A 24222-nucleotide genomic window follows, 5' to 3' on the forward strand; every position below is an offset into this window, starting at 1 on the left:
GTATGTTAATTCTCCTGTTAACAATACAACGTATCTCCTCGAAGAGCTTTTTCTGAAGCAGAGGTGTTACAACAATCAAGTGTCCACCATCACAGGTGGATTATCCAGCTTGTGCATAAACCAGGCTGGCTCCTGAAGCAATGCAGCTGCTTCTGTATAATTCTGCCCTCAGGCTAGTAAGTCTCACTAAATCCAGTCTCTCCAGCGGACCCTGATGCCCCAGCATTGCTGGTATCAACAGTGCTGTATGGGCTCAGGGCTGTGTGAGCACATTTTTTCTGGTTTTGGACCCAGGCAGGTTCTGGATGCTGAGTGGCGCTGCTTTTTAAAGCCAGTAAGCCTTACCTCAAGTGGCTGTGCTGAGTAGCATGTTGCAGAGATACCTGAATTTGTGAGATGCTCTTGGTTAGGACCTTAACTTTTCACCTAGACAAACCTGACTTTAATCTCTCCCTGCCTCCCACTGTTCTCCCCATATGCTAGGAAACCAGAAAGACTGATCATGAAAATTAAAGAGGAAAAACATTCCCAAGAAAAGCAAGTGTCATTTCCAGCTTCACTAGCATAGCCTTTCCCAAGTTCCTTGAGATTTTATTAAGACGACAACACGTGCAATTTGTGGAATCAATTGCAAAAACACATCTGCTGGGAAATGATGTTTCTCCAACCCCAAATAAACTTTGGGCACGTGGTTCTGAAGCACTGTTTTGGAAGAGTTCTCAAAGGTAATATGATAGCAACAGTGTAATTCTACTAAGTTACAGATTCAGGGAAGCTAGGGCCGTTTAATGTGAAAAATCTCACCAGTGGTTTGAGCCAGAGGAGGACAGCTTTTTTCCAGTATACCAGGTTATACACATGCAATTCACAGTACGATTGCCTTATACACACAATACTTATCTATACTAAAAGGACAGAAAGAAAGGAAACATCCCAGGCAATTTATAACCATGTAAGTTCAAGAAAAAATCTTGGCTGTAGCTTAGCCATGGAGTTTGCTGTAACATAAAACACATCTTTCTTGCCTTTGAGGATAAAGTTTCTGGCTAGTAACAACTGTGGTTCTGTTTGCTCCTGGAGAAATAGAGCTGGAAGAAAAGACTAAGACAACACATCCACAGGCAACTAAACAGGGGCACGGGAATCACCAGATTTTCCAGCTTTTTCTTCTCTCCACACATGTTATTCCATTTGTTGGTATGTATTGGTTTTAATACACCTGGAAATGAGCAGAGGTGGTGCCATCTTTCCAGCAACGCAGGGTTTCTACTGTGACAGAACGACAAAGAGGACAGGTCTTCTCCCTGTCGAACCAGAGGCAGAGGCATTCTTCACAAAACACGTGCTGTGGAGACAAAAGGGCATCATCACGATGAGGGCAGGAGGTCCAATCCTGTCACCAAGAGTGCACACTCAATAGGACAGCCACGGGAGCGAGTAACGATTCAAGTTTGGGTAGACAGTGCAGCTGATTAGCAGTACTCACATGATACGAAAAATAAATCCCAGCATTACTAGTACATCAGTTTGCCAAAGCTAATGATATCTTACTCTGCTTCTTAATATAGCAATAGAAAGAAACATTAAAAAGGCCTATGACATTTGGGCTAACAAAGTAGCTGAGAAGGTTTTCTCTACCATGTTTCCACTCTCAATTCCCTGGGTTATTTTACAAATCCTTACTTAACTCAAACAACCCCTTTTCTTCCCCCTACTCCTTTTTGCATTTGCTTTTTTCTGGTCACATCACCCAATCCTACTCAGTAGCTTCACAGTCCCAGTTTCCCCTTCTCTACAAATGTCAGTTTTCACCCCTTATCTTCTCCTCTCATTTCTACACTGAGCCACAACAGGATTCTCCCTCTAGCCTGCCTTGGGTACTAACAGAGATCAGGAGGGACGGCTGCCCAGCACACAACCCCGTCTAGCCCCAGACTGGAAGAGCAGGAATAGGGCAAGAAGGGAATACTAGAAGCTGTAAGAAGCTGAGACCTCCTCAACACATGTGGAGTCAGCAGAAATGTTACTCATCAAAATCTCAACTCTGGTAAGCGTATACAAAGATAGCTTCTCTGGGGCTTACAGCTTGATAACATCTGCACAGATGTTCACAGGAATAGTAAGAGGCACTTCTGATGCACAGGTGACCTACTTGCTTTAATTTGATAACCCTGTTACAAAGCACGGGAATGTTAAAGATCTTCAGAAAAAGGCTCTTGAGCTTTATTTTGGTATCACAAGAGAGCATATATCCCACCAGTTCCATTCCCAGAAATGGCTGAATCATTCTGCCATCATTTTCCTGCATGCACCCACACATCAGCCAGAAGCAGTCTCGAGGATGCAGAATTTCAATGCCAACAGACAAAGCTTGACCGAGTTCCAAGCAACTGAGGAGAAAATCCTGGGGAAGCATCACCAGTCTTGCCACAAGGCAATACCTTCAACCGGCCTCTGATGTATTAACAGAACCCACGGCAGCATGGTGTGTTCCAAGGGTTCTACCAGCACCAGATTAGGACTACTGCATTACCCAGAGCACGCCATTCTTAGGCTCTAGGTTTTGCCGGTGGTTACCAAATGAGAAACAGGACAATTCCCATGTACTGGCAGCGGTGCCCAACTTCTGTATGCAGAACTACTTTTATTCCCAGCCAGGTGTTCGGAGGCCAGACCATGATTACATGGTGCTGCACCAGTCTTCATGCACCCTATCAGGCTCATTCTGGATCTATGCCCCTCTCATAGCACTGGCTCATAATTCAGTTGGCCTGCTGACTAGCCAGTCTCCCCAGGGGTCAGATGAAAATGTCTTGCATCCTAGATCCAAGGTCTGGATGGCCAACTGGCAGTCCCTGGACTACAAGGCTGGTCTTTTCCATCTCAATAGCTATGATCAGCCCCTAAAGAGTGGCTCAGCTATCATGAATCACTGGCTATCCAGAAGAGGACAACAAATATCCACTAGGACCTAGATCAAGACCCAGAAAATTATTTTAGAAGTACTCAGGCTAACTGCGCCTCTCCCCAGCTGCAGAAGTTAATTAAATGAATGCCAACAGGGGAACCTGACGTGGGAAGCTTGGGGTCTTACCTGGCACATAAGGATCAAAGGTTCCCTGAATTCTGCTTGGCAAATGGCACAGATGTCACCTGCCTCACTGCACTGCTGACTGGTAGCACGAACTCCATAGGTCTGTTAGGGAGAGGTGGAAAAAAATCCCAATGTCAAAGGGTTTGAAGATAATCTGGTTTCTGGCTAAGCATACACATAGACACTGTTTTTCACACCCAGATTCCCTGCATGACCTGGGAAGGACACCGGTGTTGTCACTGTGTGTGGGGAAGGGAGATTTGGGCACCAGCACACAGAACACAGGGAGTCTGGAGCTCTGTGTTCTCTGTTTTGTTTTCCCCTCGAGCTGACTCCATCTTTTAGTGCCTCCACTTGTGGAGCAATGATAATGAAATTTAATGAGCTCAACAGGGAGCTGAAAGGATTAATTCAGCATCATTTGCAGAGGTGTTTAGATAGTGGGAGGTATTATTATTAGCAAGTTAGACAATAGAAGAAGGAATAACAGCAGCAGCACCCACAGGCTTCCTACTTTTCTTTTTAAATATGTGGAAGGTAAATGTTGCTTCTCCTATTGTAACAGTAATAGGGGAAATGGAAACATGCTGAGGAAAAATGACTGGCCCAAGCCCACAGAATAAGCAAGGCAAGCTCTAACAAACTTCTATGATGTTATGTTCCTTTCCTCTACAGTCTTTGATTTTACCATTTTAAAATACAAGTCACAGTATTTCACTGCAACAGATCTAAATATCAGTACTGTATAATACGATGCCTGGGATAATTTCTGGGCACTGTAGGATCTCTTTTAATGTCACTGCACATCAGGCACTACATACATCTATTTAAAGTCTTTCTCACGCTCTGCACTACAAAGTTTTCTCGGCTTCTTGCAGTTTTGGCCTCACTGGATTAATCCATATTACACAGGGCTTCCAATCAGACAAAACAGGCCAGACTAACAACAATCTCTTACCATAGCTGGGACGGGGCAGATATCAGAAAAGGTTCCTAACATCCCTGTCAAGAGATACCAGCTTATCCAGCTATGGGACAACAAATCATTTTATTCTATGATCCTGATACACTGAGCAATTTTCAACTCCATCATTCAATAGTAACAAGGTTCTACCTATGAAACTGCTCTAATACATATGACTACTTACCTGTGGGGTGCAAAGGACCTTCAGTGCCTTCCGGACACTTCCCACACGACCACAGATGTCAAAAGACTGCAATAAAGACATTCCATTTTAGATACTTTTCACAAAATGTGTGCGTGTGTGTGTGTACATGTGTGTACAGTCCAGAAACTCAGGAAATGTGGCACAGTTTCTTCAAGTGGATACTTGGAGGGAAAAAAATCCTAAGCAACAATGGTGCCAAAAAAGATTTCATAGTGATCATGAAATATGTAATAAATGTGAATTGTCAGTGCAGAAGGGTAGCCAAAAAAGCTCTGGTAACAATGGACTGCAATTCGGACAGAAAGAGGAGCAGACATCAGGGGGTTGTGGTAGGGTAAATTGCCCAGTCCCACTAGGTAGGAAAGGGCTAAAATGGACCATTCCCACCCTGAGAACTGAGTACCTGAAAAGCCCAGAAGTGAGATTAGAAAACACTGCAGCTAGCTTGAGAAAGAGGGAAGGAAGGGCAGTCTCTTCACATGGAAGAGGCAGAAAACTGCTTTCCTCAGCCTCTGGGGAAAAGGGGGATTTCCAGGGCTGTGTGGCTCTGCCACACAGCTTGACACTTCAAGGCCCAGATGATATTATGAAAGAAGGAGTGGGAGTTGCCTGTCCTGCTGCAGAGTGATTTAGCAGAGTGCAGTGATTAAATGCTACCAAGAGAAGAACGGCCTGAGGAATGAGAAGCAGGACTGAGGCTGAGTTGCTCCCATCCACCTAAAGAGTGAGAAACTTCAAATGCCAGGAAGGGAGAGAGTTTCCAGCACCTTGGTACTTTGCAGACACCCTAAGATGGCCAACAGCAGGGGCAACACCAGGTCCTTTTCTTCCCCCCTCCCTCCATTGCCCAGCAAACATGATGTAACTACATCTGGAGAGCAGCACTCATTCTGGGCTCCTCATTAAAGACTAAAAGCAGTTCAGAGAAGGGCAGAAAATAAGCCTGCAGAAAATGATTTCTGAAAAGAGACTAAAAGACATAAATATTTACAGCTTGGCTGAGCAGTACAAAAGTGGGGGGAAAAGATGATAAACTGCCTACAAATATCAAGGGGCTGAACACACTCAGCATTCTTAAAGTGAAGACAGGGTACTACTAATAAAAGGGAAAACAGCTTGGAAAACCTAATCCGGTATGCCAGCTTCATCTTCCCTATCTGGCAGGACACAGAGAGAAAGACAAGATACGAAGAAATGACTGTGCAGAGAACAGCCCTGCATTAGTTGGGAGAAGGGACAGATGACATAACAGGACCTTTCCATTTCTAACCTGTCTGAATGAGGGTAGGGGAAGATGTGATGCAGAATATGCAGAGCTGTAGTGGACTAGCAGTACAAAGGCACCAGAATGCCTGGAGTTGGCTTTCTTTTTTTTTTTCTGGTTAGCATGATTAAGTGGGCTCACTGCAGGGAATGCCAATGAGATCATCGTGCAATAGATGTGGAATCAAATGAAGGCACCAATAATGCTTCCAGTCAGCATGTAAAAAGGCTCCCAGGGTCCTTCCAGTAATGCTTCCAGTCAGCAACTAGCACTTGAGGCTGCCGACTACTACAGACTTTTTATCTTCTAACAAGGATAGGGATCAGCTCTTTCCCACAGTCCAATTCACAGCTTTTTCTGGTTGCTTTGCTTATAGAATGACTTCTAATACCTTTGCTCTGGTTCTGATGTGTCCTCTTCTCCCAGTCCATTTTCCCCCTTCAATTTTTTTTTTTCCTCTGGAGTTTCCTGTGCCCCCAAAAGATGCACATTTCAGTAGTCTCCTTAGCATCCATTTACTACCCCATGCACCGAAGTCTACATTGCATCAGTCATCTTTCTAGCAATAGGATTGCAACAATTGGGTTCACAGCCAATGAGTGCTTCTGTTCAGGACAGGGAAAAAATAAGACCTAGATGCCCTTACTGATAAACATCTGGGACTTCTTTGCCAAAATCAGAGGTTCATGTTTACACAGTCCAGACAGAGACATCTTGGTACTGTTAGGTTAATGGTTGGACTGGATGATCTTAAAGGTCTTTTCCAACCTAAACGATTCTATGATTCTAGGACAGCTCCCATCAGCTGCACTACATACAACATTCTGAAAGTCGAGCCTGCCCTTTGTGTAGGGAAAGGGGATGCAGCCCTAGCTGAGCCCTGGATTTTTGCCAGGAGCACAGAAGGTCTGAGTGCCAAATTGGCTTCTGTGGTTTTTCTAATGTGGTTTGTGGCTTTGCTAATGTGGACTCCTTTGGGTATATTTTCAGTGTCTCAGGCAAGGAATTAGACCTGCAACTCTTGTGATTGTAAATGGGATGCACACACCTAGTATTTCAAGATCTCTATTGGAAGAGTGTGCGCCTACTTTTCTCTCACTTCTAAGCAAAGTCTCTAACATGCAGATGTCTAATCCTGAAGTGGACACATCTGTGGTAATAAGTAGTTGCCGCACAATGACCTGTGACACGTTCCTGGACCTATCACCCTTCAGCTGGCCTATCCATCCATTTACACCTCTGATGAACTAGATGAATTAAAGGAAGAAACATGCATGTTAAAGGCACAGGCTGTAGCCAAGGAACTTTCACACAAGTCTGCCCCGCAGACCTGGTCCTAAGTCATAGTCAAGGCCAGTAAATAGCTGTCCTTTGCTCCTCGTGGAGCTTCTAGGTAACAGATCAGCAGAACTTTTCAAAATGAGGTTGCTTTTCCAATCTGGATTATCACAACACTATAAAGGCTTCATAGTAGAGAAACGTCAAGCTAGCCCATAAAGAACTGCTTGCACCTATGTGTCAGGGCCCTGAGTGCATTAACAGGCCTCCATGGCCCTGATGAGCCTCACCTGGGGTCTCCACCCACAGACCCTGCCCATGGGCCCAGGAGGTCTGTTGCTCAGCCCTGGAGGTCTCAGCTCATGTCTGAGCTGTGCTGTGCAGGTGCTAGCTTCCAGCTCAGCCACCGCCATAGCCATGCCTGTGCCTAGCTACAGATCCCACTGATCTGGACACCCCAGCATACGGAGTGACCTCCCACCCTCACCTTGAGCCTGTCTCATCACTATGGCTATGCCCTAAAATTGCTGGACTGTGTCTGACTCTGGCTGCCTTCACCAGACCTGATCCTGACCTGTAGCTTGATATTCTGGCTTTGTCTTGGACCTGCCTCACCACCTGAAGATCTCGACTCTTTGAACCTGTCTATCACCTCCAGGCCTGCCCTGCTTGCCTTGTTTGGGTGCTGTGGGGCTGGGCCCTGGCTGGTGAGGCCCTTGCCCTGCCAGCTGTGTTTTTGTGCTTGACTCCCCTTTCTCCAGGGAGCAGATGGCCCCCACTGCTTCTTCACACTAAGATGACTTCTCCAGATGTAAGAAATGGCATATAGAACTGCAGGTAAGCACCCCTTCTCCAGGTGTTGAGTGATCTTTGAAGAAGGGACACCAGACAGATCACCTGAAATCTGTCCTTGTAATTGTGATCTGTGTACCTGACCTCACAAGTCAGAAGGGCATGGAAGGGTTGGATACTGTTGTCTAGAGTGGAACCAGACAATGACATCTTTGAAAGGGACAACAACCCTCTCCCACAGGACAGAGTGAAGAGCAGGAAACATACAGCTGAGGCAGTGGATGGGTGTGCAGGGAACTACACTGGTCTCGCATGCCTGCTATTCTGGCACTGTTTGCTCTGTTTCTGGCTTGATCACAGACCTGCTGTGACCGAGTCACGTCACTTCCCATGACCTCCTCTGCCTATCTTGCCTATAAAAATGGTAAATTCCTTGACAGCGAGGTTTGCATTGCCCCATTCCTATACAACATATAGATGCAACTGCAGCCATATCTCACATAAGAGCTGTAGTATGATTTTGTGTTGCTCAGCAATCCATTAGCCCCTCTGAGCTATTTTCAGCTCAGATATATTCTCTCTTCTTCAGTCTGCTTCTACAAAGCCATAGCCCCTTTCTCCTAGGCAGAGACAAGCATCAGGGCTGCAGCAAGCTAGATTCACTTGGCCTTCCTCAGAGGGATGGATAACACAGGTGTACCATTGTTTCCTTCAGCTACTGCTCTGCCCTGAGGCAGGGTTCAATACACACAAGTAGAAATACAATTATTTCCAGACCTCAGACTTGGGACTCTTCTAAATAAGTCATACCTATTCATTTACAATTGTACAGGCAGACTTTGTGCTCTTAACATTCTTATTTTTGAGGAAACATTAATTACTCTTGTCCATCACTGACGTCCTGACTTGTATCAGCCAGACCAGGACCTAGAATGGGGCCAGAACTACCTGTTTTATCTAGGCAGGACTTGGATAACCCTCTTTCTCCTTGTTGCATTCAGTACTGTAACAGAGTACCTACCCTGCCTTGAAAGACAGAGGAAAGCTTAGAGAGAAACATTTGACTGTCTGCAACCTTCTTTTCAGTGTTGCATCTAGAAGTCTGGAGACAGCTAACCTCTTTTCCAGTACTGGTTCCCCAAGACTCCATTCCCATTCTCCTCTAGCCTTTATAGAAAGATATTACAAAGCAGCAATGACTTCATCAGCCTGATGCAACACTACATGAGCAGTGACAGATCTTCCTCTAGCTCACCAATGCCCACATACTGGTGAAGCAAAATGCTTTTGGCAACTAAAGCACGTGATGTCCCCAGCTGCTGCAGCTTCCCTTCCTGGGTAGTGATAGCAACAATCAAAAGGTATATTTGTTCCCCTCAGCTGTGCTTCTTTCTCTGCTCTTGCTACAGCTCCCATAGAGGTTATTAATGAGGTGGTACTCGCCTTGCAGAGACTATACAGGATGATCAGGATCCCACCTAGGAAGTAGCTGCTGGATGGATCATCTCCCATGATGTATTTATACCACAGCTGGATGGGGACAAGGGAGCGGAACAGCTGGCTCAGCTCCTCAATAACCAGATAAAACTTTCCCTGTAAAACAAACAAGTGATACATGATTACTGTCAGGAAGTCAAAAGAAAAACACTTAACAGGTGCAGGGCTTGAAGCTTATAGGACTTGTGTTCACTGTCCACCTACACATTCTGACAAATGGTGCAAAGACCAGTATTCATGAATGCAGCTTTCTTTGCAGCCATTTAACTCAGTGCCTAGAGAGGATAACTATCACTTTATTGTTTCTTTTTGTTCCTCTTGGTCTGTCATTTATCCAGCTATTCTACACTTTTGAATCTTAAACTTTTAGAGCAGGTTATGGATATACTGGATATATATGGATATTATTGTATATCTATGCAATGCTACACAACGCCAGCAGCAGGAGTTAAGACTTACAGGGATGAATATGATGTAAATTGTAGATCCTATTAATAATGAGAAAAGGAATGCACAGTAAGTCTCTTTGATCCTATACCCCCTTCTGAAGGTACAGAGATTTAAATATAAGGTGACATTGGTCTTCTTGACAACTTTCTAGATCATCCCAAAGAATCAAATTAATTACGTATTTGCTAGCATCCTTCCCCTTCCACTCGGGTGTGTGTTGGATCTTGTACAGTACACAGATAAAAAGACTGGCTCTGAAAAAAACCCTCAAGGCATTTTACACTGGGAGATACCAAATCTTCCTGAGGACCTGAAGGAAGAAAAGGGGGGGAGGAGGGAAGCATGCTGGCTGAAACACTTCTCTCTCAAAAGAGACTCAAAGACTGGGCAACATCCTTGTAAACCTTCACCAAAGCTGTCCTTGCCATTCTGGTGTTTACTCCAATTAGAAAGCTTTCCTTCCTTTAAGGACACCTGCAAGGTAACATAAACTCCCTCCTGGCTTACTACGACCATGAGGTGCAACAATGGACATGGGTTTTTCTTACCACATAACTTTTCTTTTAAAGCACCTAGGAATAAGGCTAAGAAGCTGGCTAAATAAGGCTATCTAACTTAGGGCCACCCAGTCTTAATGAGGGCCTGTTTATGTTCTGTCCCACACTGTTTAAAAGGGAGAACTGGTGACAGGGCACTAGGTCAGTGCAAGCTGTGAGCCCAGAGCTATGCTTAATCTGCAGTGACATTATCTGGACTGAAAGATTTGGTTTTGACATGTCAAAATTCTTTTATTTGATAAGATCACAGAGAAGGGGAAATTCCCCTGGAATTTTGCTGTGTTGTCCCAGTTAGCTTTGTCATCAGTGATGTCATCACAGGTCAATCGTTAATTGGTGAGATTTGGAGCAGGGATTAAGTCCTCTGCAGTCCACAAGGCTAGCAGCAGCTAGCGTCCTTCCCTAGGGTCTCAGAGATGAGATCACTCGGCAGGCCATCCTGTTGTACTGAACAAATCGAATCCTTCAGAGAGCTCTGGCATTCTCATGATCTCATATCCCCCCCGGGACAAGGAGTGAGGTCACAGCAGCGGTTGCTAACGGACCTGGGCTGCTTTCTTCCTCTCCCCCCATCCCCTCCTCCTTGTTAATCCCAGGTGGCATCACATAGCAAAAATGTAACAGCAACAATCTGGGGTCCTAAATGCAAGCAATTTATTAAATTAGCACAGAGGTCTCTATCCAGCCTCATGCTTCAATACAATCATCGTTTATTTCAGGAGCCCCTGTGACAGAGGGTCGCAGTCTGCTAATGACTACGCTGTCACTTCCTTCCCTTCACACAGGCAGTTCTCCGCCTCCCCCTCCTCAGCCAGCTCTGATGAAAGCTACCAGCAAGCTAAAGGCAGCAAACTGTTTGCCTTCTCTGACTTGTTCCTCCCACCAGGCTCACGCTCATCTTCTTTTATTTAGCCTTGCTTCCCTAGCAGGCTGGACTGGGACAGGTCACTGCTTACTTCCTCATTGCATCAGATGGAACTTCTGGATTCAGCATTTGGGGCATCAAAGCCGAAACTCTTCTACAACAGTAGCTTTTGAGGTGCTAAAAACACTAAAGCCCACAGCAAGACGTAAGGAAAGATGGGTCACAGGCAGCCCTAGAGGTCCAGACAGGCTGTGGAATTGGAAGTGGCAGAGTGTGGCTCTAAAACAAACATGCAGCAAGCAACAAATTTCAATTTTCTAATTACAAAATCTCCATCCTTTACAAAGCTTTCGGAATTCCTTTATCTAATACAGATCTTCAGTTTTCAATGGCAACTGCAGGGTATCAGGCTATCTTAACAGCTAGATACTTGTTAACACCCTTACAAGAGTGCAGTTAAGTTTTAAATGGATGCATCTCTCTATCCAGTCCATGAACACCACCCATTTGACCATTTAAGAGAGGCCTGGTGATAAGCTTAGAGTGATTGCACCTAGGAGAAGGGAAGCAATACAAGGACAGCTGAGCATCATTTAGAAGAGAACTAGTGCTACAGTAAATGCTTACAGTCCTCAGTGCAACACACCAGCCCTTTTTTAAACTAGGAAAAGTGCCTAGAAAGTCAGAAGTAATTCTACAAAGGGCTGCAGCAGAAGTGAGATTACACAGAGAAGTCCTAAAGCAATGAAGAGGGACTTCAGGGCACTGGGGCGATTGGTCGCAGGATCGGGAGCGCAGGTAGTGTTTTCCTCAATCCCGTCAGTGGCAGCTAAGAGTGCTGAAAGGAATGGGAAAACTCACCTGACTAACAGGTGGCTCAGAGGCTGGTGCCATCGGTGGAACTTTGGGTTTTTCGATCACGGGGAGGTTTACACGGCACCAGGCCTGCTGGCGGCTGATGGAGATCGGCTGTCTCCAAAGGAGAAAAGGATTCTTGCCCATGAGTTGGCGGGACTCATTGAGAGGGCTTTAAACTAGGTTTGAAGGGGGAAGGGGATATAAATGGGCCCGCTAGTGAGGAGCCCAGGCGCGGCATGGCAACATTGGGGGTGAAATCGATAGCCCGGCTCAAGTGCATCTACACCAATGCACGTAGCATGGGCAACAAACAGGAGGAGCTGGAAGCCCTTGTGCAGCAGAATGGCTATGACATAGTCGCCATCACAGAAACATGGTGGGACAACTCTCATGACTGGAGTGCTGCACTGGATGGCTATAAGCTCTTCAGAAGGGATAGGCGGTGGGGTGGCTCTGTATGTTAGGGAGTGTTTTGACTGTACAGAGCTTGATAGTGGTGATGACAAGGTCAAGTGCTTATGGGTAAGGATGAGGGGGAAGGCCAGCAAGGCGGATGTCCTGTTGGGAGTCTGTTATAGACCACCCAACCAGGATGTAGAAGTAGATGAGGCGTTCTATAAGTGGCTGGCAGAGGTCTCGCAATCGCTAGCCCTTGTTCTTGTGGGCGACTTCAACTTGCCGGACATCTGCTGGAAATACCATACAGCAAAGAGGCAACAGTCTCAAAAGTTCCTAGAACATGTGGGGGATAACTTTCTGACACAGCTGGTAAGCGAGCCTCCCAGGGGATGTGCCTCGCTTGACCTGCTGTTTACTAACAGAGAAGGACTTGTGGGAAATGTCGTGGTCAGAGGCCGTCTCGGGCTTAGCGACCACAATATGATAAAGTTCTTGATTCTGGGTGATGCCAAGTGGAGGGTCAGCAAAACTGTTACTATGGACTTCCAGAGGGCAGACTTTGGCCTGTTCAGGACCCTGGCTGGGAAAGTCCCTTGGGAGGCAGTCCTGAAAGGCAAAGGGGTCCAGGAAGGCTGGGCCTTCTTCAAGAAGGAAGTCTTAAGGGTGCAGGAGCGGGCTGTCCCCGCGTGCCGTAAGACCAACCGGCGGGGAAAACGACCGGCCTGGCTGAATAGGGAGCTTTTGCGGGGACTCAGGGAAAAAAGGAGAGTCTACCGCCTTTGGAAGAAGGGGCAGGCAACTCAGGAGGAGTACAGGGATCTTGTTAGGTCCTGCAGGGAGGAAATTAGAAAGGCAAAAGCCCAGCTAGAACTCAATCTGGCCAATGCTGTAAAAGATAATAAAAAATGTTTTTGTAAGTACATTACCAATAAAAGGAGAGCCAAGGAGGATCTCCATCCTTTGCTGGATGTGGGGGGGAACATTGTCACCGAGGACAAGGAAAAGGCTGAGGTACTTAACGCCTTCTTTGCCTCTGTGTTTAACAGCCAGACCGGTCATCCCCAGGGTACTCAGGCCCCTGAGCTAGAGGATAGGGATGGGGACCAGAATGGAGCCCTCATAGTCCAGGAGGAAGCAGTTAATGACCTGCTATGCCACCTGGATGCTCACAAGTCTGTGGGGCTGGATGGGATCCACCCAAGAGTACTGAGGGAGCTGGCAGAGGAGCTTGCCAAGCCACTTTCCACCATCTATCAGCAGTCCTGGATAACAGGGGAGGTCCCTGATGACTGGAGGCTTGCCAATGTGACGCCCATCTACAAGAAGGGCCAGAAGGAGGACCCAGGAAACTACAGGCCTGTCAGCCTGACCTCAGTGCCGGGAAAGATTATGGAGAGGTTCATCTTGAGTGAACTCAACAGGCAAGTGCAGGTCAACCAGGGGATCAGGACCAGCCAGCATGGCTTCATGAAAGGCAGGTCCTGCTTGACCAACCTGATCTCCTTTTATGACCTGGTGACCTGCCTGGTAGATGATGGAAAGGCTGTGGAGGTCATTTACCTGGACTTTAGCAAAGCTTTTGACACCGTCTCCCACAATATTCTCCTTGGGAAGCTGGCAGCTCATGGCTTGGACGGGCGTAGTCTTCGCTGGGTAAAAACTGGTTGGGTGGCCGAGCCCAGAGAGTAGTTGTAAATGGAGTTAAGTCCAGTTGGCAGCCGGTCACGAACGGTGTTCCCCAGGGCTCTGTTTTGGGGCCAGCCTTGTTTAATATCTTTATCGATGATCTGGATGAGGGGATTGAGTGCACCCTCAGTAAGTCTGCAGATGACACCAAACTGGGTGGGAGTGTCAGTCTGCTGGAGGGTAGGATGGCCCTGCAGAGGGACCTGGACAGGCTGTATTGTTGGGCCGAGGCCAGCTGTATGAGGTTTAACAAGGGCAAGTGCCGGGTCCTGCACTTCGGGCACAACAACCCCATGCAACGCTACAGGCTTGGGGAAGAGTGGCTGGAAAGCTGCCTGGCTGAAAAGGACCTGGGGGTGTTGGTTGACAGCCGGCTGAACATGAGCCAGCAGTGTGCCCAGGTGGCCAAGAAGGCCAACAGCATCCTGGCCTGTATCAGGAATAGTGTGGCCAGCAGGAGCAGGGAGGTGATTGTCCCCCTGTACTCGGCACTGGTGAGGCCGCACCTGGAATACTGTGTCCAGTTTTGGGCCCCTCAATACAAGAAAGACATTGAGGTGCTGGAGCATGTTCAGAAAAGGGCAACAAGGCTGGTGAAGGGTCTGGAGCACAGGCCTTATGAGGAGTGGCTGAGGGAACTGGGACTGTTTAGCTTAGAGAAGAGGAGGCTGAGGGGAAACCTTATCACTCTCTACAACTACCTGAAAGGAGGTTGTAGTGAGGTGGGTGTTAGTCTCTTCTCCCAAGTAGTTAGTGATAGGACGACAGGAAATGGGCTTAAGCTGCGCCAGGGGAGGTTTAGACTGGAAATTAGGAAAAATTTCTTTACGGAAGGGGTGGTCAAGAATTGGAACAGGCTGCCCAGAGAGGTGGTGGAGTCACCATCCCTGGAAGTGTTCAAAAACCCGGTAGATGTGGCACTTTGGGACATGGTTTAGTCTAGTCTACCCTTGATTGGTTTAGAGTAGACTTGGTAGTGTAGGTTAATGGTTGGACTGGATGATCGTAGAGATCTTTTCCTACCTAAATGATTCTATGATTCTATGGAGTCTTCCTTCTGAGCCAGAAGCTTAGAAAACAAGAGTTCTTCCCTATAATTTCAGGAGCAAAATTTAGCCTTCCGATAGCAGTAACTTATTGCTGGCGGCACCCATCACTTGTCAGCACACTCAATATACCTGTCTTCTGCTTTTCAGCTTTGTTATATCTTGGCTATCTAGGTTGAAGTTTTCAAAGCCAAATCTTTGTCTCAAGCTGGATTTTGTCTGGAAACTTCAGATAAAGGATTTCAGCTATTTCTCACCAAGATTAGGAAGAACTGTGTGTTATATTAAGCACAAATACAATTACTTCTCCTGTGCATCTGACTTGGAACAACAGCTTGAAACAAGGCAAGGCCTGCCCCTGTTAGGAGAGCTTTCCTATTTCATAAAAATCCATGTAAATCTGGGAATCTTCTCTTGAATACACACTACAGAGATTGAACAGCTCTCTAAGAATGGCAAAAGCTATTTTTGGTGAGCCTGTGAGCCAGCCCCAGTGCATGACTGGACATGACTGACAGGAGCCAGCCCTCCAGCACAAGCATATCACCTTGCTGGACTGCAGAGATTAAATAGGATATTACCTGAAATTACAGCTCCTGGTTAAGGTAGAGTCAGATACCAGAAAAGAGTCCCTGCTCTGCTCTCATCAAGTCCTTGCAACAGGTTGGAGTTAAGCCTGACTAAAATGTAAGGAGTGCTTACCCCACTTCCTCTGTAGGGTCAGTTACTGTAAAAGCTGACAGTCTACTACTACTGTTATCAAACACTTCATTAGCACTAGTGGCAGAGGACTGTGCTGTGGATCTAATTATAGCAACTCTGCTGATGAGCCTTGTGATACCACATGGTGAAATGTTGATTGCTTTTTTTTTTCCAGAATGCTTTGTTAAAAACTAAATCAATGACTCAAGTATAACCCTCCATTTTCCTCTATCTTCCTCACCACATAGAAAGACCATTTTTACACTTTAAATCAAGCACTTATTTTGGAAGAGCAGAATTCAGTTTTTCATAAAATTGCATTTTCCCTTCTGTACATGCAGTATTATACAGTCTGTAATGATGTGAATACATACTATTTTTTCCCAGAGGGTGAGTGGTAGTCATTAAGCATGTGACTTCAGTATTTTGTTATACCCTTACTATTTGATGGCAGATCTGTATCCTATCACTTCATGCTATTTGAGCTCTGCTCAGAGTAGAAAATTACTAAAATTTCTTCAGTCTTTTTCTGATGTCACCACTACAGTAAAATATTTTAAAAAAAACCAACAAACATTTTCATATTGCTGACTGACATAAGGGACAGCTATTCTCTGCATTTTCTAAATGAAAACTTGAGACATGGGAGGACTAAGGTTAAGGTAAGGTTGTTTTGGTGTCTAAGCCGAGATTAGACTTTTTATAAAGCACTTAATTTTATAGATCATATTACCATTAGAAGTTAAACCTGTACACAGCTGTCCACAGCTTTTCTAGAATCACCTAGGAATTAACTGGCAAAGAAAAAGACGGAATTTAATTCTCCAGTGTAGCATTCAACTTTAACTTGTAGAACATTCTTCTTCTTCCAATGGTCTCTTTGTTCTCTATGCACTTTCCAGTTTCTACAACAGCTTCTTTCAATACCTCACCTTGCTTCATCCGTGGGACACAGTATACACTGGTGATAGATGGAAGAAGTCTTACAGAAAAATAACATGGAATCACATAATTAAAAATTGAATAACAATATATACACACCAAAGGGGGCAAATTACAGCTGCAGAAGCAATGCTAATTCCCACATAGCCTACCTTGCCATTGACTTTGTAGTCTCTTTTGACATAAGGCTTTGCATAAGTGTGCATGTGTGCCTCCACAGAAGGAAACAGAAAGGCATGCGAAGGTTTTACACAGCGGAATTAAAATGGGATGTAAGAGAAGTGAGAGAAGTTGCAATGAGGCAGCTGTAAGTTGTGATTAGCACTCAAGGGAAGTTCCAAGTCTCACTTGTTCTGTTGCCAGCAGCATTAGGACATATTCTGAAACAGGAAGATGCTAGAAAAAACTTTTGAGACCTGCTGGCAATTTGGATTAGAGGAGAGCAGGCTCTGCTGAGATTTCAGGTCATACTGCCAATATAAGAAAAGTGTTGGGTAAGAGCAGTAAACAGGATTGTGGCACAGAGGATGCTGGTGAAAATCCATGCAAGACTAATGAGGAGTAATTCCAAGGTCGGACTAGAGGGGAAAATTAGATTTTTAGTTAGCGCACAGCACTTCTGAAAGTCACATCTTGGATATCTTAAACTGGAAAGTTAAACTTGGAAAGCACCTAAGAGCAATGGTTCCTTTAAAAAAGTTTAGCAGCAGTGACTTTCAAAGTGTGTTAAGAAGAGGCACAGAAAAGAGTCCCAGTTCCTCAGTACCTAGTCTTATGCTTTGGTGAGTCTTTTTCTTTCATAAGTAATAAATCCCACACTTCTGGCTCTGGGACACCACATCTGTCCCAGGCTGCAATAGGGACATAGTTCCTGTGGCGCTAGAGGATCAAAGCTCAGACTGTTGTCCAAGAAGAGTGAATTTATTTCTGAGTGAGTTCCCCCACATAGCATCCAAGATCATCAAGGAGAGGGTAACGAGAGGATAGGCTATCAACCATCTGGAAACACCACTTTAGCCACACTGTTAGAGAAGACTAGGATTAACTTGCATATTGCACAGTACAGGAGAGCACAGACAAGGAACAGGAAGATCTTTACCCAGATATTTTTTGTAATACATCATCTATGTGCCTGCTCCCAGTGCCTGTTTTAATGCTTCCGTATTTTTTGATCAGCATCTAGAAGACTCAAATGCTCCAAGAGATCCTGTTTTTCTCAGGACAAAAAAAAAAAATGTACACAAACTTCATGTTAAATGGTTGATAAATACCTGGTCCCATGATGAAAGAGAGGTTGCAGACACATTAAAAGGCCTGCTGTCATCACCATCACAATTAACACAACTTCCCTCTGGCACCTTCTCTCCTAATGAGCCTTCTGGAAGAGGCTGTGGCCTAGAGAAAGTGCTCTGGCAGCAGCAAACTGCTCCAGCTTGCCTTCTTTCCCCTCATGCAGAACGATGGACTTTGTTCTATGTCATGGGTTGTTCTACATGCACGCCTAGTGCAAGAAGAGCTTGTCGCTCAAAGAGCATAAAACTTCTGCACATGCAACTAATCATGTGATGGAGGAAGGGTCGGTCTGCCCAGTGAGAAAGGCTGGGCACCAGGACTTTGGACCGTGGTATCCCATGGAGTTGAGCTCTGACACAAGATGGAGACAGACTGAGGAACGATTCTAATCATTATAAGGTAAGCACTCATTTTCCTTACAATAACTGTTTAATTATACATGGCTGTGCACAGAGACAGAAACAGGTGGTGACATGATAACCAAAGCAACTGTGGACATGCTTGTGCTCCATTAGAACATGAAGAGCACTACAGCTACTCAAAATCAACTCTTACTAGCTTCAGGCTCTCAGAAAAAACAGTTATCACAGATCCGCTGACACTGTAATACATTGCTTTACGATAGTTTGCTTCAGCTGAATGATCCAAATAATACTACTTTGTGCAAAAGACATTCTGGTATCTCTTTCATGTCCAAGGTGCAGCCTCAGAAGGAATATGGAAAGCTTAATGTGCCAGTTTACATGGCACATTTTTTTACTGTAACCATCTATGGTATCTATAACTGTTTACTGTAACCATCTATGCTAGGAAACATGGTATGCACCTGAAAAAGGTATCTGGTCCAAAGTCCAAGTGCAAAACTGTGTAAAGAATGGCTGCCACATACAGGCCACATCTCCTCCAATCAGATTTGATGAGATGGTACTTAAAAAAAAAAAAAAGCACCAAAAAACCCAACCAACCAAAAAGCCACCAAGCAAATATTTTCAAAGATGCAGTGAGGAGTCCACAGTGCTAGTGTGGACTAGTATTTGTACATTTGTCCCTGACACCATTTGAACAGCATGAAGAAAAAACTTGACATGAGTAATGCCACTTTTGCCACAAAAAAAAAAAAAATCATTTGCAATGTCTAGGTCCAGCTTTCAAACAAAACTGACAAGTATTTATTCAATAGTAATTTCATGCTATGTTTTGAACAAATAAATGTTAGTGTTTTGCTTCTGAATTTTCAATCACCTGGAAATGCATCCCCCTGTAACCTGGCTGCACATCTGTATTGAGCATGCAAAGAAAATTCTTACTTAGGGCCTTTCTTATATACCGGCCATTAAGACTGTTGGAAGAAAGTGTGTCCTTGGTATCTTTCTCCCTTATAGGGAAAAACCTGGGATACCAGTTTCTTACGGTTCTTTTGGTTTGGTTTTCTTTCTTCCCCCTGCCCCCCATGCTTCACTCTGTTCTCCAGGATATTAGCTTAGATTGCTGACAACAGCATGAGGAGGGGATGGGAGACTTGCAGGCACCTGGGATTTCCTAAACGAAATCTTTGGCAACTGTGTCTTTTTATTATTTATTTCCTTATTTTTAATTCCACCCCCCTCAAGCTGTCATTCCTTAGCAGTGAAAATGAAAAGCTGCCATTTATGTGTGTACAACAATGGAGGCCTCTGCAGGCCACATGGCTCCTGCAGTTTAATTTACTTTAATTCATTTTATATTGAACCAAATGATCTTATTTGCCTTTTTTAATGGAGAGCCTTCAGTATGCAGGGTGGGAGCCAAGCCCCCCTTCCAAAGAAATTATGAGCCCAGCTGCTATTAAAACTTGTACTCAGCTGGATGTGCCCATCACAGCTCATGGGGGAGGAAGGGACATCTTTAGCCACAGGTATGCTCCTTCTCCCACAAAATCCCACTGATTGCAGAGGTGTAAGATTGGAGTCTGATGCTGGGTTTACCTTCCATTTTCTGCTTTTCTCCCCTATTCGCAAACTCTTCTTTCCCTTCCTTCCAGCCTGATTTTAGTCTCACAGCCTCTCTTGGCACCTCTGTTTTCCAGGCTGGTTTGGAACCTGGAAAAGGCTGGGATTATTTTGTCAAATTTTCAGTCTTCCCTCATTCTTTGGAGGGGTTGCTTGTAGAGATATTCCATTTCTGAGGTATTCAAGCTTGGAGAACTCTGGCTAGTTGTATTCTCAGTTGTATAGCAGTCTTCACGCTTCGCACTTCAAGCAGTCATCATTTTAACTGTTGTCTGCATTCAGATTGCAAAGAAAAGCCTCTTTTTCTGCCTTTCAATTTCAGTTTGCCTCTTCTCAGTTTTTAAAGCATGAACTGATACTATAAATCCAAGATGGTTCTCAAATCAAATGCTGCCCTTCCTGTGATGGGGCCATACTAGGAATATATGACCCAGGTACCTTAGACTGGGAGAACTGAATGCTCTAGCCCGAATTTTTCATGTGTTCACTGTCAAAATGAAAGATGCATCTGGGTTAGGCAGAGTTTAGTACTATTCACTAATCTCATTAGTGATCTTGATGGAACAAAGTAGGTTTATCAAATGTGCAATTGACACTAAACTGGGAAAGGCTATAAACATACTGGAAAGAAGGGTTATAATCCAAACTCATCTTGACAGACTGGAGAAATGGTCTGGAAAACAGGGAGGACTGAAGACAGTCCAGAAGAGAATAATAAGATCTGGAATGAATAATCTCTGAGAAAAGACTCAAAAAATTCACGTTCTTCAGTCTACAGAGAAGACTGAGGGGAGATATGAAGACTTCGATGTGTAAAAGAAAAGAATCCTATCTTGCTCCAATCACAATGGATATGGAGAGGTAAGAGACTTAAAAGAAGGACATTCAGAGGAGATGCCTCATACTAGAAATGCTATGCAAGCATCAGTGAAAACTACATAGTATTCAGAGAAGACTAGAATCTCAAGGAGCAGCATGAAAAGCCAGACTAACTTTGGAAGTGCCTTTGAACTTTCAAAATGAGGAAAATCAGAAGGGCCTGCTCAAAGGTTGAGTGCAGAATGATCAAAGTCCCTGATATGCCATCCACGGTCAAGTTTTATCATCTATTACTGCCCGCAAGAAGGTACTGCAAGGAAGCTCAAGATTAAATACCTCTATCCCATTCACAGCTGTGCTGAACTCTATCCCCGACAGTAGAGCAATCTCCACTTCAGGCCCTGTATTATGGGGAGCTAGAGGCTGCTGTTCTGACTAGCTATATCAGCAGAAAAATTCTCAGTATATGTATCTTGAAAAAATCTTCTAGCTCTACTCTGTGAATTTAATTTATATTTCTCCAGCAGCTTGCTAGCTGCTACCATTAAGTGACAGCCATCCAGAAGCTCATAAACTACAAGTGAGGCTTCAAGCAGAAACACTACTACAAGCATATGGAGAGGAAGAGAATAACTTTGTTTCTGGCAAGTATTAAGATAGCAAATAACTTGGTAAGAATTTGGTCAAAGTTAATGTGCCTAAAGTGCAATAGAACTGTTCTAACTCAGAAAAAGCTTACATTTAAAAAAACTCATCTGAAAAATAAGATGTGTAGCATTGAGCTGGCCTGTAGAAGTAAGCTGGGTCATCAGGATCAGGGAAAGAGCTCAGCTATGTGGTTACCAATTACAATTTCTATGGCATCCTGGGGTTCTCTTGGAGCTCTCCCATCCCAGTTTGATCTTGCTTAATTTGTTACATCAAATCTCATCCCTGGTTAGCTTAATGGATGCAGTGTAGAGAGAGGGGAAAAAATAAATCCAGATCCATAGTGGTAGGTAACAGCAGTCTTAGATGTCAAGGGACAGTGAGACCATCAACAACATCCTAAGACAAAAAGGGGACTTTAAAAAAGTGAGAAATATTGCTATCCAGAAAAAGGTATTAAAAATGAAGCATCTGTGCTCCGAGTCATTATAGGCCCTTGACAGATGTGATCTTACCAGCCTCCCACTGTAGCTGCAAATAAAGACCCCTTCTCTTTCTTCTCTCCCGACAAGGATTAATGAGTACTTGGGATAGCTCTCAGACAAGCAAGCAAAGGCTGTGAACCTTTTCCAACACTGCAATTTATCTTGGGAAGACTATTCACATCACTTTTCCCTCCCTCCCCAGGCTGGATTATGGTCTGACCTAGCACATTAATCTCCCAAAATAAAATAATAATAATAGAAGAAGAAGGGAAAAAAAAAAGCTGGACAATCGCCAGAAATAAATTAATAACCATCTCGAATAGCCCTGCTGTGCAGGAACAAACTGCTCAACTCCCCTGCCACCCATGTCATTTGTAAGCAAAACTATTCCCAGTTTAGATATCCTCTTAAGTGCCCTGCCTGAGACTTTCAGCAATTAATGATAATATCTTGCATCTATATAGTGCCTTTCATCCCAACAGCTGCCAGAAAGTTTCCTTACCAAATGCAAATAATACACATTGCTACATTTGCCACTGAAATGTAGACACTACTAAGTGGAGGAAGGGGCAGCATGACAGATCTCTAAGAGTAAAAAAATATGAAAAGGTATTTCAAGAAAGAGAATGTAGGGAGAAAGTTTCAAAAGTTAGGCTTGGTCTACATACGATTTTATAAACATTTAAGTATGCTAACCATTTAGTTAAAATACTTCTTCACCCATGGTTAGAACTGTTGCTGTCTTTTGTGGCATCAGTATCTTCAATTTAATACTGTTACTTCTTTGACCCAAGTGGAAAGCTGAAGAGACAAGTACTAGTTATCTCACTGCTAGTACCTATTCCTTCTCAAGCAATGCTTCCCTCTCTCTCTCTCTCTGGACTTTAATTACTTACTGGCATTACCAAACCCTTGCTCAGGTCTGCAGATGGCTCAAAACCCCAAACTCACTACCCAGGGGACTTTCTGCCAAAGTTTTATCAGAGATTTTATTATTTTTATTCTTCCACCCATATTTCATGCTGCAAACATGTTGTAAACGTATCTGATTATAAAAGACAAACATCCGTATATCAAGAAGAAAAGAGACTCTTACCTTTGACTTGACAGCTAGGATGATCTTAGGCAGGGCAACAATTAGGCATTTCAACGCGATAGTGAGGTACTTCAGTACGAAGTCTGCGATCCCCACAATCCACATCAGGTCGAAGAAGTCCAGCCTCTCAAGGTTCGGTTTCAGAAATATAAGGCTGAAAGGCACGACAACAAGGCTCAAATACCAATGAGGAGAACCTCACTTAAGCTTCTTGATACCAGCTGTATCCACTGCTGGCCAGAGAAAGCCTGGAAACTCCACCGAACTTCAGTGAAGTTCTCAAGGGCAACAGGAATAAGACATGCAAATTAGTCCCATGGTTCCTCTGGGCCTCTTGACTTTGTTCTTGCCCATTTCTACTGAGGTCAGCAGGTTTGCCCACTACCAGAAAACAGGACCCAAACATGTACAAAATCTGTTTTGGAAGATTTCAATCTCCATAACCTGCTATCCACACTGTAAAAAAGCCTTTGGTCTAAGATAGTGCATTTAGTCCACAGGCTTGCTCTATCAGATCTGATTGTAAAAGCTTATCCTTTGAAGTCCAAGTCATCAGTAGTTATGACTCCTTGGGGAAATCATGGCCAAGTCAAGACCACTATGTCTTGCTCCTCTGAGGCTGGCTTGCCACAGGTAGAACTACTGCAGGGGCAGCAATCTCTAAAGCTACTTGTGCATGTGAAACAAACTGGTGACAAAGGAAGCACTATATTAGACATAGCAGAAAGGTCAGAACTTCGTGTGTGTCATGCTCTGACAGTGGCTTGCCACTGTCTGAAGCAGACCACGAGCTGGGCTGTGTTAATTAGCAACTCTTAACCTGAACCAAAGGTCCAAAAAGGTAGTGCCCCTTACGTAATGTTATTGACTGGGCTGAACATTTGTTCTTTCAAGAAGGGGAGTCCAGGATAGCAGAACTTCATGTAGCAATGGGCAGGAGCTACTGACCTGAGCAGCAATGAGAACGGGACCCTACTCCCCTACTCACACTGAAAAAACAGGATTCCTCTTCAGGATATTTACCTACTAAAGCCTCATGGTAGAAAGAAAAACTTAACAAAAACCAAAAAACAAACATAAAAAACCAACCCAGAATGAAAAGCCTGAACGTGAATTTAAAATACTCACAACATTGGCACAGCACAACAGGTAAAATTACACCCTAAAAACAGAAACAGAATCAGAGACTTTACTACTATTCATGCACTAGAAACAAGCAAAAAGTAAATAAATTAGGAAATGAAAAATAAGCCAGAAAGAAACAAAACTGAAGCAGCTATTTCTAATATCACAG

At 44.4% G+C, this 24222-nt stretch overlaps 1 protein-coding gene across 1 annotated transcript in view; it reads right to left on the reverse strand.

Moving 5' to 3' along the window:
* Positions 1-1210: 1210 nt before the first annotated feature.
* RNFT2 (ring finger protein, transmembrane 2) overlaps positions 1211-24222 on the reverse strand; it is a 31272-nt gene continuing 8260 nt past the window's right edge. Inside the window, exons 5-9 of the mRNA XM_075718925.1 lie at positions 22929-23082; positions 9041-9190; positions 4243-4308; positions 3095-3196; positions 1211-1345 (exon numbers count right to left, since the gene is read on the reverse strand). Coding sequence (XP_075575040.1) covers positions 1211-1345; positions 3095-3196; positions 4243-4308; positions 9041-9190; positions 22929-23082 — 607 coding nt within the window. The remainder of the gene's footprint in view (positions 1346-3094; positions 3197-4242; positions 4309-9040; positions 9191-22928; positions 23083-24222) is intronic.

Source organism: Pelecanus crispus, chromosome 11 (assembly GCF_030463565.1).
Source record: "Pelecanus crispus isolate bPelCri1 chromosome 11, bPelCri1.pri, whole genome shotgun sequence".
Taxonomy (NCBI): Eukaryota; Metazoa; Chordata; class Aves; order Pelecaniformes; family Pelecanidae; genus Pelecanus; species Pelecanus crispus.